This window comes from Musca domestica, unplaced genomic scaffold (assembly GCF_030504385.1).
Source record: "Musca domestica strain aabys unplaced genomic scaffold, Musca_domestica.polishedcontigs.V.1.1 4, whole genome shotgun sequence".
NCBI lineage: Eukaryota > Metazoa > Arthropoda > Insecta > Diptera > Muscidae > Musca > Musca domestica.
The window spans coordinates 31,815,919-31,834,469 of NW_026712328.1; the positions used below are offsets into that span (position 1 = coordinate 31,815,919).

An 18,551-nucleotide genomic window follows, 5' to 3' on the forward strand; every position below is an offset into this window, starting at 1 on the left:
GTCGCTAAAATCATCAAAATACCGAATATCGGGAGGTACCGTTGTATGGGGGCTATATGATAACTTGGACCTACATGACCCATTTACGAACTTAACCTGCCTACCGGCAAAATATACATGTGTGCAAAATTTTAGCCTTCTATCTCAATTTGTTCGAAAGATAGCGTGATTACAACAGACAGACAGACGGACAGACAGACAGACACACAGACAGACACACAGACAGGCAGACGGAAATCGTCTTAGAATTTTACGCTGATCAAGAATATATATACTTTGTTGGGTCTGACGTGAGTATTTCGAGGAGTTACAAACGGAATGACAAAATTAATATACCCTCCATAGTATGGTGGAGGGTTTTCACAAAATTTGAAGTAACTGTTTCTAGGATGAATTCAGTCGGATGTGCCAAAAATGGAAAATTTAAAATGTACAATTAACCCGAAATCGGTAGAAGATATATATGGGAGCTATTCACAAAGACATAATACCCTTACCACTATGTAATGTAGGGTATAAATTTAAAAAAAAAAAAACTCCAATTTAAAGCACAATTAGGGCATAAAATAACATTTGAATCGCTTTTGTGCGGTTATGTGAAAATAATAAACGCAAAACATATTATTTGGTACTAATGTTTGTAACACTCATAGCAACATGGTCATGTTCGTCAATAGTTGTGATTTGTGAGAAAAATGTCAATGATAGCTGGATCAGGATTCTACTGGTCCAGACCTAGATTGAAACTAACACCGGATCATGGTTTCAATAACTGAAGTCAGATTTTCAAAGTGGACACCTTTGCGAATGCAAAGGTCTGGAATGTAAATCCTCGAGCTCACCTACCATCTACAAACAGTAATTAATGTTTTAGCATTTAACACCTAAAATAGGCTTTAGGATTCTTGACAATACTTCAATACTCCATTGCCCACATCAGTGGGAACATATGTTCAGATAATCTTATATGTTTGAAAAACCATTTTTTCCTAATATAAGCACTACTGCAGTTACTCGCCAAATTCGCCGCATGACATCTTAATTAATATCGCATTATCTTACCCAGGAGTGAATCTCACTCAAAATAAGTACAAATACCACTGCATCTAACACGAGTACTCTGTCAATACCAAAAGTCCTGCAAATCTAACACACATTTGAGTAAAATTTAATCAACTTATTTCATTTCGTTCGGAAGCTAGAGAGATTTCCAGTGACGGACAGATAGACAGACGGACGAACATCGCTAAGTCGACATAGAATTTTATTCTGATCAGTACAGTTATATGAAATGTTCTTTAAAGTTAAAAACGTAAAATTAGTTGCCTTGTTGTGGTTTTCATTCCCTTTTTAAACGAAGTCCTAGTAACCCCACCTCATCTTCCCCTTTCACAAAAAATAAGAGACCTTTCGCATTTAATATTATTGGCACCTTTTTCAGTAACCTAAACGCTGGAATTTTGAAATCGAATTTCGCAGAATATGTTAGCTCCATTAGACAAATCTATATTCCTAATTTCAGAATTCCAGCTCTAGCATTACAATATTTAGTTACTTTTTGTTCTAAATTACAGAGAAGTGCTTCTTTTTCCTTTTCTGTAACAAATGTTGTAAAATGTCAAGATTTTAATAATAACAAGTAAAAACAATTAAGTTCGGCCGGGCCGAACTTTCATTACCCTGCAGCCAACGGTGAAGGAGACAAGTAAGACCGTTTGCATAATGCAGTTAAATTTATCAAAAAACCATAAAGTGAGAGAGGCCATTATATTTAAGGCCATACCAAAACGGAAACCTCTATAAGCAATTTTATACTTCAAGGATTGTCGTCTATCAAATCTTCTAAAATACCAAATTTCAAACAATTATGGGGGTAAATGTGACTAGGATTATCAAAATACTGAATACCGGCGGGTATAGTTATATATGAGCTTTGGGGAAACATGGAACTAAATATTCAATGTTCTTCCTACGGTCTAGAACCTATTATGAACCGCAAATACTAATTTTTATTAAAATATCAAATATCGGGAGGTACCATTATATGGTGTTTATACCAAAACGCGGACCTATACATACAATGTTTCGCCACCGAAGCAAGATCCCATCATGACCAACAAATTCCAATTTTTAGACAAATCCGCGTTAAAATGTGGCAAAAATCACCAAAATGCCGAATATCGGGAGGTACTGTTGTATGGGGTCAAAACGTTAACCTATACATGAAATCTTTCGCCACGTGAGCTATAACACATTATGACCTACGAAGACCAATTTTTAGATAAATCCGTGAAAAAAGTGGCAAAATTATGAAAATGCCGAATACCGGGGGGTACCGTTGTATGGGGTGTATGCCAAAACGTGGGCCAATACCTTCAATGTTTCGCCACACGAGCTAGAAACCATTATAACCTACAAATACCAATTTTTAGACAAATCCGTGAAAAAATGTGGCAAAAATCATCAAAATACCCAATACCGGGAGGTACTGTTATATGGGGGGCTATACCAAAACCTGTACCTATACGTACAATTTTCCGCCTTTGAAAATACAACCCATTATTACCTACATATACCAACTTTTAGACAAATCCGTGTAAAAAATGTGGCGAAAATCATTAAAATACTGAATATTGGGAGGTACTGTTACATGGCGGCAATACCAAAATTTGGACCGATATATCTCATTTTCAATACCAGCATCCTAGGCACAATACAAATTGTTCTGCCAAATTTTGAAGGTCTACATCAAATAATGTGAGCTCTATCGTATTTTCAACAGACAGGCAGAGAGACGGACAGACAGACGGTAATCGTTATATCGACTTAGAATTTTATGCTGATTATTAATATATATATCCTTTATGGGATCTAAGATGAATATGGTGTCTACGATGAATTTTAGGTCACTTTCATAACAATAAGTACACCCAGACATTATTTTTGGTATGAAACCGAAAAACTGTTGAAAGATTTCTGCAGAAAAATGTGTATTGTCAGAAAAAATAAGATATTTAATACCTTTTTGTATTCCATTAGTCCATTGCATTTGTAATTACATAGTCCATTTGTAATTTAAACCATTTTATTTGTAATTGGAAAAAAACAAACACTAAGCCAGCACAAAAAATTTAATTTTTTGGTTTGATTTTCAAATAGAATGTGACGATTTGCAAGTAAAAATCATGAATTTCAGATGGAATACTCGAATTACAAACTTAATAGTACGAATTAAATCTGAAAACCCCTTCAGATATTTCGAATTACAAATAGAAATCTCGAATTACAAAATGTTTTAAAATACATCTGTAAATATTAAAGATATAGTCGTTTTCGTATTACTGTTTCTCCAATCACCACAATCCTCCGTTCTTTGAACGGCCTCAAAAAGCTACCATCACAGTTATAGAAATGATTTTATTTTTCATATTTTATTTGAGTTCCTGTTTGTTTGGTTTGCTCGACATAAAAATGTTTTTTTTTTTCTGTTCTCACAGCCTAGACAAGCTTTAAGTGAATATATAAATGTTGTTGAATTTATTGGGCTTAAAAAGTTTTGTCGATTTTCTTGGCCAGTTACTTTGGATAGTTGTTGCTGTCTTTCTGCTGTAATTTATTGCGAACGCTTTATTTAATTGTATTTGTATTGTATGACTGTCAAATTGTTTTCTTATTTCTTTGTATTAAATAAATCTGAGATTGTATCTGTGTCTGTTTGCCTGTCTGAGCTTTTGTGTTTCGGTATCACTTCATCTAGAGTCGGCTAGCTGTCTGTAGGTGAAGAGTAGTGGAATGCGTTGATGGGCCTAATGTATATTATGCAATTCAAATGAATTTTCTAAAGGTTAGCGGATGATATATATCATGTGCGAGTTTTTTAAATGTTAGAAATTTTTTGTTTTTTTTTTTTAGTTTCATTTTCTGAGTTGTATGATGATCGACCATGTCTTAGAATACATTTTTTAAATAAGCTAAGAAGAATAGGGAATATAATTCGGAAAATATTTAACAATATACGATTTGCTAATTGAAAATGTTGTAAAGAAATTATGTTTTCATATAACAATGAATGTTAAATAATTTATGTTACCCATGGGCTAATAGCATATCGTGTTTAAAATAAGTCCGGTTGTACTAAAAGATGTCAAAGACATCATTAATTCTAAAGTAGGTTTAATACAAAATTGAGAAATATCATTTAATTACTAAAAATTTAACATTTTTACCTTCATCGTCGTCTATTACAATTACATCCTCCGGCAATGGAATGTAGTAGTAATCGCTTTCATCCTCCTCCAATTCAATAACTTCCTAAAATATATTTAAAAATATTAATTTGTTATAAAAGGTGTATGCAAAAAGTGGTTACTAATTTATCATTATAAACTACAATACTATGTGTGGGTGGTATTGTATTGTTGGATTGGATTGGACCAAAATGTTTTTAACAACTGGAAATATTGGTCCTAGACCTACCATGTACTACATCGATCTTCCTATATCGGGGAGCTAATTTTTAATCCCTCTTCAGGTCGCCAGCGTGGATTTAGGGTATATGTCAGAATAGATGGCAATTGCTTATGGAGATTTTCACAAAATATTTAAAAAATGAGAGAATTATACAATCCCTGTACAGTTTATATACAAAACGTCGAATCTTGCATGGGGTTAAGTTTACAACAAGGTAGAAGCCAATAATTTTTAGTGATCATCGGATAGTATTAAAATGGTGAAATTGACCATACAGTTTTTTTTTTTGGAAAATGCCAAAATTTTCATTCAGCAGGGAACATTTTTAAAGCAGAAAGTCACTTCCCAATGTATTTTCTCAAATAACGAAGCTATATCGAAATATACACAGGAATCAAGAATTTCCATCCGTTCGACAGACGGCGTAAATATAGGAACAATTTTCACGAAGTTTTGAATAATCTCGTGACTTTATTACTTTATATGACCGTATATCAACAATCAAATGGACCGACAGAGCCTGCCTGTAGACTTTGATTGTTTTTTGTGTAATAAATTGAAAAAAATAAATAAATGTATATTGAACTTTGAATAGTAAATTTCAAATAAATCCATTGGAAATTGTTGGCGCAATCATCAAAATTCTGAATATAGTGAAGTACCATTAAAGGTATATAGGCATATTTGACGTTACTATTTTTTGCTAGTTTTAAAAACTTTATTTTAAACCAGTCATATTGGGTAGAGCTCCCGTAACAAAATACTTTTTTTGAAGTAGATCAATCTACCTATCGACATTTGGCTTTAGACCAGTTATAGTTTGCTATAGAGTGCATGATATCACTTGGAGAAGTGTTATATTAAAAAATAAGTATCAGAGCCGCTTTGTACAAAGTAGAATCGTACCTCCCGAAATTCACTCCATTTGCGCTGATGTTAGGCATTATTTGCACAATAAAGCTGAAATCGGATTAAGGATATATATGGGAGCTACATCTAAATATTATCTGTTCTCTATAAAATTTGGCAAAGATATTTCCGAGCTTTATAAAATATCTGGTACCAAATACCATTCTTTTGGAATGCATACTACTGATGTGAGGGACTTGAACACCAAATCGGATGAAGCATATACATGGGAGCTATGTTATATCTGACATACTTGCTTCTAGACTGAGTTCGGTCGGATGTGCTAAATGTAGGGGTCATTTGGACTTATATTGGCCATTTGGTGCACAATTAACCCGAAATCGGTTGATGTTATATGGGAGCTATATCTAAATCTGATCCGATTATCACCAATTTCAATAAAGTTCGTCCTTGGGCCAAACTTCATTTCATCTTTCGAATTTCATCCCAATCGAATAATAAATGTGTTCACAAAAATATATGGACAGACGGACAGACGGACAGATGGACGGACCGACTCACATGCATAAAGCTACACCCAAAGTGATTCTATGAAGATCTCCAAAAGTATCAATGGATCTATTTCGCTTCCTTCTCTATGTTATAGGCAAATGCACAAAGACATAATACCCTACCACTATGTGGTGTAGTGTATAAAAACACCAATAATGTTGTCTAAGACGATTTAGCCATGTCCGTCTGTCTGTCTGTGTGTCTGTCTGTCCGTCTGTCTGTTGTAATCACGCTATCTTTCGAACAAATTGAGATAGAAGGCTAAAATTTTGCACACATGTATATTTTTCCAGTAGGCAGGTTAAGTTCGTAAATGGGCCATGTAGGTCCAAGTTATCATACAGCCCCCATATAACGGTACCCCCCGATATTCGGTATTTTGATGATTTTAGCGACATTGTTGATTTAGCTATACGAAGACGTGGACCTATATGGCTCATTTTTTGACTTTGGATGAAGTATCCATTACGAACTTCAAATACCAAATTTGAAACGATTCCGGTAAACAATGTCGCTAAAATCATCAAAATACCGAATATCGGGGGGTACCGTTATATGGGGGCTATACGAAGACGTGGACCTATATGGCTCATTTTTTGACTTTGGATGAAGTATCCATTACGAACTTCAAATACCAAATTTGAAACAATTCCCGTGAATAATGTCACTTAAATTACCAAAATACCGAAAATAAGGAGGTACGATTATATGGGGGGCTATATCAAAACGTGGACCTATATGGCCCATTTTCAATAGCAAAAGTCATGCAGCATAATATCCATTTGAGTACAATTTTATCAACCTACTTCATTTCGTTAGGAAGCTAGACTGATTTCCACAGACAGATAGACATAGAACTTTATGCTGATCAAGAATATATGGGGTCTAAAATGTATATTTCGAGGTGTTACAAACGGAATGACAAACTTAATATGCCCTCCATACTATGGTGGAAGATATATAAACATTAAGTTCGCCCGGGCCGAACTCTTTATACCCTCCACTTTTGGGTAAAGAAAACTTTTTTATATAAAAGTATCTGAATTCAAACTTGTTTAAATTTAAACTACACATACCGGTAAGACAGTTTGGATAATGTTGTTAAACTTTTCAAAAGACCATAACGTGAGTAAGGCTATTATATTGGGGTCACGCCAAAACGGGAACCTCTATAGACACGTTTATACTTCAAGGATTGTCATCTAACAAATCTTGTTAAATACCAAATTTGAAACAATTTCGTGGGTAAATGCGATTAGGATTATCAAAATACCGAACATCGGGAACGACGGGAATTTAAAAACTTCATATATAGAAACAAGGAAACAATAATGGATCCAAATACTCACAATTGCATCAGGTTCCTCCTTAGTATTATTCATCTCATCATTAGCTTGCATATTTGTGATCTCCTCTTGTTCTGCGTCTCCACTTTTCTTCACATCTCTCTTGCACTCCATCACATGTTCTTTTCCCGAATCATCATGCAGCAAACGATGATGTTTTCCATTGCATTTCTTACAACGCTGCTGCGATGTACATTCTTCGGTAGCGTGTGAATAAGCCAAACAATTCGAGCAGTAATTGAATTTCTTTACAACATCCCATCTTCTTTCAATATTCATTTTGCAAAACCGAAAACATTTTTTCAGCGGATGGTCTTTTTCACAGTAACGGCAATTTTTTAGAATTCTGGCTTTCATGTTGCCCTTGCACTTGGATTTTGGAGGTATTTTATCGATTATCTGTAGAAAATAATATGTAATTACAAAAAAACTTTTTTTAATAATTGTAGGAAAAAATATTTTCTATTTTATATTTCAAAAAAAGTATTTGTTTTGACACGAAACGCAATTCGTCTTTTGTCCTAAAAGAAAAAAACTAGTTTCACATAAAACCAAGTAAAATCAGCATTTGTCTGTAATTGACCAAAACTGAAAGTGATTCATGATCCAAGGTAACATAACTCGTGTCGACATTTCGTAATCCTATGGCCATTTACAATGACCCAGTAGGTTATTAAACAAGATAATGTCATTTCTCGTACCATTTAGCGAAATAAAGTGTTGTTTTTCCAGGTTCGGCTCTCTACAACTGAACGGCAATAAACGTTATAATTCCAATGTTAACTTGTATGTAGTGATGTTTGAAATGTTCCATTTAGTTATTGTAACACAAGGCTAGAGCATCATTATTAGGTGGATATGTGTTTTGTGTGTGCGTACATTAGAGAGGGTGAAATGTTTGGGCACTGAATAACATATATTAAAAAGCTAAGATCCTTTAAAGTGTATATAGTCCAACGTTTCGCGGTTTCTGATATTTTGAAGGTATTGACCACAGTTTCCTGCGGAATTATATAAAAGTTAGTTGAATACATACAAAGATTTATATGAATGAATACACGTGTTGAATACATGTATTTTATGAATGTTACGGAAATACGTCGAACGTAAAAGTTATTCAACTTTTACGGACCTTAGTCCGAATTTATATGATGCAAATTTACTTGCGCCAAGTGTCTTTTTCTAGGACAGTGGATAAAAGTTGCTTGTACTGGCAATCTCTTTTTGTGATTTTATTGTACCATACATAGTATGGAGGGTATATTAGCTTTGTCATTCCGTTTATAACTCCTCGAAATATTCATAATAGGCCCTACAAATATATATATTCTGGATCGGCGTAAAATTTTAAGATAAGATGTAATCACGCTTTCTTTCGAACGATTTGCTATAGAAGGCTAAAAGTTTGCATACATGCATAGTTTTCCAGTAAGCAGGTTATGTTAGTAAATTGGCCATATCGGGCCACGTTTTAGTATAGCCCCCGTATATCGGTACCTCCTGATATTCGGTATTTTGATGATTTTAGTGACACTATTCTCCGGATGTTCGTAATGGATACTACAGCCTGTGACAGAACATTGTTTTTGCAGGCCAAGGTATTCGTATAGCCCCCATATAGCAGTACCTTCCGATATTCGGTATTTTTATTAGTTTAGCGACATTAATCACCGGAATTGTTTCAAATTTGGTATTTGAAGTTCGTAATGGATACCACAGCCTAAAATAGAAAATCGTCTGTGCAGGTCCATGTCTTCGAATAGCCTCCATATAACGGTAATTCCCGATATTCGGTATTTTGATCATTTTAGCGGCATTATTCACTGGAATTGTTTCAAATTTGGTATTTGAAGTTCGTAATGGATACTACAGCCTATGTCAGAAAATTGTCTGTGCAGGCCAATGTTTTGGTATAACCCGCATATAATCGGATCAAATTTAGATATAGCTCCCATATATATCTTCATCCGATTTCGGGTTAAATGAGCACCAAATGTCCACTATCAGTCCAAATTACCTGAATTTTGGCACACCCAACCGGGTTCGGCCTAGAAGCAAGTATATCAAATTTGGAGAAAATCGGTTCAGATATAGCTATAGCTCCCATATATATCTTTCATCCGATTTGATCTTTAAGTCCCTCACATTCCTACTATGCACTCCACAACCGTGATATTTGGTACCAGGTATTAGATGGAGCACAGAAATAGCTGTTTTAAATTTTATCGAAATCGGTTCAGATTTGGATATAGCTCCCATATATATCTTCATCCGATTTCGGGTTAATTGTGCTCCAAATGGCCGATATAGGTCCAAATGGACTGAATTTTAGTACATCGGACCAAATTCAGCCTAGAAGCAAGTATATCAAATTTAGTGAAAATCGGTTCAGATATAGATATAGCAACCATATATATGTTTCATCCGATTTAGTGTTTTAGTCCCTTACATTCGTAATGTTCACTCCACAACCGTGATATTTGGTACCAGGTATTAGATGGAGCACAGGAATAGCTGTTTTAAATTGTATCGAAATCGGTTCAGATTTGGATATAGCTCCCATATATATGTTTCATCCGATTTCGTCTTTAAATCCCTCACATTCGTAATATGCACTCCACAGAAATGATATTTGGTACCAGTTATCAGATAAAGCCCAAAAATAGTTGATTTTAATTTTATTAAAATCAGTTCCGATTTGGATATGCCTCCCATATATATCTTCATCCGATTTCGTGTTAATTGTGCATCAAATGGCCAATATCAGCCCAAATGGCATGAATTTTGGCAAATCCGAAACTTGAAACTTTCGAATTTACTTCTGGAAAAAATTGATTTTTGATCATACCTCAGGCAAAAATTGACATCAACTGTTAGATTTTTATACCCCACAACATACTGTAGTCAGGGTTATTTATAACAAAAAGATATACCCATAGTTCTTTTTGATGACCTTCAAAGAATAACATTCTGAGTCGATTTATGCATGTCCGTCTGTCCATGTATTTTTGTAAAAAAGGACAGGTCGCATTTATTTTTTATAATCAATCGGATAAGATTTAATAATCGGATAAGATTTGGATATAGCTCCCATATATGTTGTTCTACTAATCCTAAAGATATTGGTACTTTATATTTTATCTTTGGAGCATGATCTGGTATAGTAGGAACATGATAAAGAATTTTGATTCGATTGTGCACCAAATGCATAATATCAGTCCAAATTGCCAAATTCATTCCTGAAGTATGTCTCGGAATTTTGGTGAATATCAGTTCAGATTTAGATACAGCTCCATATATATTTTTGTCCAATTTCAATTTCATTGTACGCTACGTATTTAATATTCGTCCAATTGGAATGGATTTCGGCACATACGACCGAATTCTTCCTAGAAGCAAGTACTTCCAATTTGGTGAAAAACAATTTAGATATACACATGGTACAATGAATTCAAGGTAGGGCAGAACTACCATATGATTTAAATTTTTTTTATTTTTCTGGCTTAATATGTCAACTTCATTTGCTTATGTGTGTGTCTTCTTTTCAATAATAAAAAATTGTTCAGAAAATATTCAAATTCGGGTGTTTTCAAAATGCATATTGCAACAAATGCATCGACAAAATCTACAGTTTTTGTCGCGAAATAAACTATAAGAGATATATAGAACCTGGTTTTGAAAAGAAGTGTTGACCTTTCATTCAGTTTTCGCGGTTTTCAATTATTTATTCAAAATAAATGCAACAAGTTGTTTGATTTTTTTATTGTTTTGATACTAATTCTGACATTACAAGCCAAACAGGTAGACCTCTATACTTGCAATTTTTTCAAAGTTGGCCTACCTTCTCTTCTTTGTACCATGGATATACATATGTTTCACCCGATTTTGTGTTTAAGTCCTTCCCATTCTAAATATGAACTCCAAAATAATGATTTTTGGTACCAGATACATATCCCATACTACGCCACACCTTGAAACAGCGCATTATGTCTTTGCATGCAGAGGGATACGAACCTTTTGATGATATTCATATGTCTTCATAATCTTCTGAGTCGGTTTATGAATGTTTGCCCGTCTGCCTGTGTATTTTTGTAAACAAAGTGCAGGTCGCATTTATTCTTCGATTGACATGAAATTTTCCAAAAATCATTTGTTTGGCGCAAGGTATTAAACCTATTTCAAATACGAAATTTGGAAAAAAAATCCCATTTATAATATCTCAAATATCATTAAAATACCGAATATTGAGAGGTGCCGTTATATGGAGGCTATACAAAGATGTGACCCCGCATATGTATAAATTTGGACCTTCAAATGCGAAATTTGAAACATGTCCGTTGAATAATGTCGCTAACGTCATCAAAATACCGATTCTAGGGATATAACGTTATATAGGGAAGTTATATACTAAAACTTGGACCGGCATGGTCCATTTACGAACTTAAGCAGCCTACTAGAAAAATACACATGTGCCCAAAATTTTAGCCTTCTATCTCAATTTGTTCCAAATATAGCACGATTTTTGTGAGTTACAAACGGAATGACAATTTTAATATACCGTCCATAGAATTTTGGAGGGTATACAAATATTTAAACAATTTTTTTTATTCTCTACAACACTATGTATTGATCTTATTAAAAGCTAAATTGGGCGGAAAAGTTTGTAAAACTCGAATTATTGGCACTAGATCGATCTTCCTATCTCACAGTGTTGAATCGATGTAGCCTGGTATATTAATTAATCATTGTGGAAGATATTAATACAGTTCTAATAAACATTCATAAACGTTTGTCAGAAACTTTACGAAAATCTTATTAAGACTTCTACCTGCAACGGACATAACTTAGCAAACAGATGCGGATATACAAGTTCATTTACCTAAAATTTTTTTTTTTAATTTTAGTGAAGAACACCTATGTCTATTCCTTCAAGAGAAACGGTTTCTTTTAAATAAAAAAAAAAAAACAAGTAAAAAAAGCTGTAAATTCGGCAGGGTCGAACTTTGAATACCCTCCACCATTTGGAACGAATTTGTCAATTTTCAAAAACAATAAAATCCGTTAAAAATTCTGTAAAAATCTTAAAAATACCGAATGCAGCCGTTATATTAGGGTCTATACGACGATGTGGATCTGCGTATGCAACATTTGTTAAGCCATTACAATATTCAAAAGCGAAACTTGAAAAAAAAAATCGGTGAATAATGTAGCTTAACTAGTAGTATCCATTACGAACTTCAAATACCAAATTTGAAAACACCTTTGGTGAATAATGTCGCTAAAACCATCAAAGAACCGAATATCGGGAGGTCCCGTTACATGGGGACTATACAAAGACGTGGACTTGCACAAACAATTTTCTGTCATAGGCTGTAGTATTCATCTTGAACTTCAAATACCAAATTTGAAACATTTCCGGTGAATAATGTCGCTAAAATCAACAAAATACCGAAAAAACAGGTAACATTATATGGGTGCTATACCAAAACGTAGACCTACATGGCCCATTTTCAATACCAAAAGTCCTACAGACATAATATACATTTGAGTAAAATGTTATTAATCTACTGCATTTCGTTCGGAAGCTAGAGTGATTTCCACAGACGGACAGGCGGAGAGACGGACGGACATCACTATATCGACATAGAATTTTATGCTGATCAAGAATATATATGCTTTGTGGAGTCTAAAATGTATATATCGAGGTGTTTCAAACGGAATCACAAATTTAATATACCCTCCATTCTATGGTCGAGGGTATAAAAAACAAGTTAAAAAGCAGTAACTTGTTTGGAACGAGCCATTTGTCGTAAGCCATTACCATATTCAAATTCGAAACTTGAAATATACGGTGAAAAATATCGTATATAGGGAGGTACCGTTATATCGGAGCTGTGCGAAGACCTGGACCAGCATAGACAATTTTCTGTCACAGGCTATAGCATCCATTACGAACGTCAAATACGACATCTCAAACAATTTCGGTTAGTATTTTACCTAAACTCGTAAAAATACCGAATATAGGGAGGTACTGATATATGGGGCCTATACGAAGACCTGGACCTGCATAGACAAATTTCTGTCACAGACTGTAGTTCCCATTACGAACTCTAAATACGTAAATTGAAACAATTCCGGTGAATAATGACGCTAAAATCATCAAAATACCGAATTTCGGGAGATACTGTTATATGGGGGCACAGATAATTTTGTGTCATAGGCTGTAGTATCCATTTCGAATTTCAAATGCCAAAGTTGAAACAATCCGGTGAATAATGTCGCTAAAATCATCAAAATACCGAATATCGGGAGGCACCGTTATATGGGAGCTATATGAAAACATGGACCTACATCGCCCATTTACGAACTTGACCTACTGGAAAAATAAACATAAAAAAATAAATCGACTTAGAATTTTACGCTGCTCAAGAATATGTATACTTTGTTGGGTCTGACATGAGTATTTCGAGGAGTCATAAACGGAATGACAAAGTTAATGTACCCTCCATAGTATGGTGGAGGGTATAAAAAACAAAGTAATGTTTCAAATAGGAATATAGCCAGAAATTAACGTGCCACAAAAGTTTTTTTTCTGATCGAGATCCGCAGACCAGAAAAAAAAAAACATTCAGTAAACTCAATATCTTATGTTGGTAGATTTCTTATTATTTGCATATAGCAGACGAATCATCATGAATTTAAACTGGATTTCCCATCCCCTTTACAATGTAAAGGGATAATTGGCAAACGTTTTCTATTGACACTTATGTTGGCCCAGTAGAAAGAAACTAGGAATGGCATTGGTTCTGCAAAATTTTGATTGTTATAGTAAAACTTACATCAGTTTTTAAACCCACTCTAATATATACCAAATGTACAGCAGATCTAATAAAAACTGGACATGACTATGAAGAAATCAACAAAAACCAAATGATATTTGTTAAACAAACATATTATGTGTTTGTTTTTGCTGCAATATTACTTAGGCAAAATTGTAATATGTAGCTTTCTACATTATCTCTGGACATCTTTGTAATTGCACACGCATAGGCACAAAATGTGTGAGAGTGTGTGTGTGTGATTTTATTACATACATATTTGACTAAGAAGGAAATTACTTTGACCTAAAACTACATTTGGCATTGCAAGATTTGATAATTAAAACTCTGTAGATTTTGAAATATGAAAACATCTATGGATAAAATGTTTGTGTATATATTTTAGGGCTACATTAGCTGGGGATTATATGTTAGTATTATACACATGGTCTTAATGTCATGTGGATCGTTCCCAAGACTTTTAATTTGATGAAAGCAAAGGTACGTACTAATGTCAATATTTTCTGATGTCAAATTGAATTGCTCGAAAGATATATGGACGAATACTTTTCATGTGGAGGTAATATTTTACATGCACACATGAATTCTAAGTATTAATTAGGTAGCTGTAGTTTTTATCATGGTTAGAGTGACGGTTTAATTTCCAAGAAAGTGGAACCACATAGAACGTTTCCTTTAGGGATAATTTAGCTTCAAAATTCAATTGAAATTCGAAAGGAACCCCACCATATAGAAATTCTTGGAATAGTTTATGGCTCGATGACAGTCACTGTACAATACGAAGGGATATGTTGTGCTTCTAAATGCGAACCTCGTCTAGTTTTATAAACTCAATGTCGGAATGCCATAACTTTTATTCTTAGGCGGAATGGCATCGAAAATCAAATCATGATAAAAAATAATAACAACTGAAACCGTGAGCTTCGCAACCCCTACTGAAATTTACCACCTTTAAACTGTCGTACCTTTATAGGTAAAATTTTAGAAGTTTTGGTCACCGTCCTCCCCCTAATTTTAGAAATAAAAAACTTCTTGAGCAAAATTATTCGAATGTTAAAATGTTGGGAATATTTACTACACCCTAATTATTGCAATAAGTCTATTTTTGAATATTTTATCAAAAGACATGGCCTATATAAGGTCGGCCAGGAAGCGAATTGGTAAAAAATACAGCTCTGTCTGTTAATTTTAATGTCTTTTTTTTTTTTTTTCTAGGCGAAATAAACTTGTTTCGCCCTGACATCTAATAATCACGGCAAATTTATTAATTGCCAACAAATGAAAACAACCAAAAGGAAAACATTATGTATCAGAATGTCGACTTTTGTGTGGGAGGTATGATTATTATGAATTTTATGATAGATAAATTATTCAAAATGTTGACCCGTTAGACTGATATTGTCCTAGCACTGATATGGAGAGTTTGAAAATAATTGGATGATCTGTTTTTGTTGTAAAAGCTAAATTACTTCTTTGAAATTGTTGACCTTCTTCGAAATATGTACCGGTAGGATTGGACCAATACTGCTCATCTATGAACTCGATCTAAGTTTTCTAAGCCAAATCGGAGGCTCCCTTCGGCAAGACACCACTAGATCGATTCCAAATGTCCTGAAACGGATTTGGTCCAAAGAGACCTAGGGTCTCGAACCGTTGTTTCGATGCGACACGTACCTATCAATTATTCATACAGGTTGAGATAAAAAAACTGCAACAAAGTCAAACGCCATACTTTACAACAACATTTACAACATTTTATTGAATGAAAGCAAAAGATGTCGGAAATAGCATCAAATTTTATAATATGTTCAGATTTGCCAATGAAACTGCCTGAATGCTGCTCTGCGGTATCTTGGCCCATTCCCAGCAAAGGTCTTGCTTGAGGTGATCAACACTTTGGTATTTTTTTAAGTGCCTACCTTGCTTTCCAAAATACTCCAGACACAATAGTCCAACGGATTGATATCCGGAGATTTTGTTGGCCATTGTGCGCTGGAAATGAAGCACGGAACCTCATTTTGTAACCATTCTTGGGTGGCGCATTCTGAGTGCAATGGTGCTGAGTCCTGTTGGAATGTCCAAGGTCTGCAGCCAAAATGTTTGCGCGCCCAAGGCTTTCCCATATCCTCCAGAATATTATCGCGATAATAATTTCTTCCAGATTTCCCCACATCAGCAACGTCGAAGTGTTCAGAGCATACAGAAGACGTTGCTTTAAATTCTAACTGGCAAACTTAACTCCATTCTGCCTTCGAATTTCATCCTTTTGAACCGAAAAAAATGTACCCCTTCCTGGAACCTCATTCTTTCTGCATATTCGCAAATTCTCATTTTCAAAATTCACAAATTTTTCTGTTTACTTACAATTTATATAGATTTGTCTTCAAACTCCTTTAATAATTTAAATTATTTACAAATTTGTTGACAAGAACGTCACAATTTTGTTTTTGTTTTCATAAGGCGAATTCAGAACATATTTTGACAGAAAACTTGGTCGCCAGATGGTTTTACTGGCCGACCTTATATAGGCCATGATCAAAAGATATCGAATGACGTTTTTTGTCGAAGTTTAGTTTATTTTTTATTTATTTATTTATTTATTTTTTTTTTTTTTTTTTTTTGATATATTTGATTTGCAGAAACCAAATACATTCTCTTGCACCCTTAAGTACAAACATAGACGTTGTAATATCATTGAAATAAAATTTTCCCCGAACTCGTCCATTATTACGCTTACTATGTATGTTATATGTGGTCACATGTCATGCAGATCAAGCTTATGAATTTTTGGCAAAAACAAATGGTGCAAATTTCGGGAAAATCTGTCCAGCCGTCCAGATGGGGCCCAGATTTCGATGTCAAAATTAATTACATAGCTTTGATAATAGTATTTATTTTCCAATCCCCAGCTTTTACTTATAACATTTCTGCGGCAATTCAGACCCACCTGTCAAATATATGCGTATGCCGACGACCTTCCCATATTAGTTGAAACTAGACCTCGTTAAGAGTTGGAACAGTCTGCTTCACGATTGATGGAGATTGTCGGTGGTTGGGGCATACAAGTTGGTGTAGAAGTAGTCAGGGGAAGACGGTGTTGCTCAAGGTCAACTTGTAACCTGATGGTCATCCCAGTGTTGTATTTAATGTTTGGGGTCTTAATCATAAGACCAGTTTGAAATACATGGGCATCACAATGGGCGAGAGGATAAATTTCATTCCCCACCTAGATCGTTTAAAAGGGAAGATGTCCAGTACTGCGTACGACAGCGTAACGCTGGAGGTTCACGCCAATGTGTCCTTCTTGATTGTATGGATAATATGGTTTTTGCCCTCATTTGGATCTGAATAGGAGGAATATCTCTGGCAGGTTTGGGTACGTTTTTTTTGTGCTCATGTATGGGCAACTCCAATGTTGGGGGGTCAATGGGATATTAGTTGTGCCCTACATGCACTAATCTTGGGGAGTTTGTTTCTCGAGCTTTCGCTCGTCGGCGGGTAATAGTGAAAATGGTTTTTGGAGGTGGTCAAGACGAGGATCATGTACAAACCGTCTACAACTGTTTCCGTATATCGCTTATTACCAACGGGATTTCGAAAAAAAATATAGCCTATGTCACCTTTAGACACTTCATTAATTGGTTGAGGCACAAACAAAAACAACAGCAGTAGGTTCGGCCGGGCCGAGCTTTGATTACCGTCCTAACAACTTACCATATTCTAATATATCTGCATATATGCATGTGAAACAATTCGTTCAACACTTTCTGGTACCTCAACCACAAACGGTCAAAATGTTGAAAAATTCTATCTGAGGAAATATGTCAGTCAGCAAATCGACCAATACTTTTTAACATCTTACTTGTTGATAATATTTCAACGTAAGTCTTTATTTTACGCATGTTAAAATACGCATTTCGGCATTACAGCTGAGATCAATGAATTTTTATGACAATGTATTCAAATCAATCCTATGCTGTATTATGTAAGCACAATATTGAAATCTACTCGTGAACTTAAAATCATATATTTATATATATATATATATATATATATATATATATATATATATATATATATATATATATTATAATTTTTGACATCAGCTAATGAAATATATTCAGTTCTTCTAGCATATGTTCTAGAATGTGTAGACTTCTTCGCGGATTTATAATATGACTCTTGTGTACTGTTCTTGTTGCTGGTCATAATTGTTATTGACAAGCATCACATAGAATAACAGAGTTTCGCATAATATTAGGCATTGTTGGTAATGTAGATAAGAAATATTTTTCATAGAATTGTTAAATATACGAGGGGTTCTATGCATTTAATAGCAGAACAGATTTGCCATTTTTTGGATACTATTGTTATTTTGTTGTAGCATAAGTGTCATGCCGCAAAAAAACAAGGTAAAAAGCAGTAAGTTCGGCAGGCCCAAACTTTGATTGCCCTCCACAATTTGGAACGAGTT

The 18,551-nt window shown here is 34.5% G+C and overlaps 1 protein-coding gene across 4 annotated transcripts in view; it reads right to left on the reverse strand.

The window, feature by feature from the left end:
• The window catches only part of LOC131804161 (cytotoxic granule associated RNA binding protein TIA1-like), a 266,927-nt gene extending 259,266 nt beyond the window's left edge, over window positions 1–7,661 (reverse strand). For all 4 annotated transcript variants that reach the window (XM_059126627.1, XM_059126623.1, XM_059126626.1 and 1 more), the window contains exons 1-2: window positions 7,242–7,661; window positions 4,227–4,311 (exon numbers count right to left, since the gene is read on the reverse strand). In XM_059126627.1, the coding sequence (XP_058982610.1) occupies window positions 4,227–4,311; window positions 7,242–7,595 (439 nt within the window). In that variant the 5' untranslated portion in view covers window positions 7,596–7,661. The remainder of the gene's footprint in view (window positions 1–4,226; window positions 4,312–7,241) is intronic.
• Window positions 7,662–18,551: the final 10,890 nt, after the last annotated feature.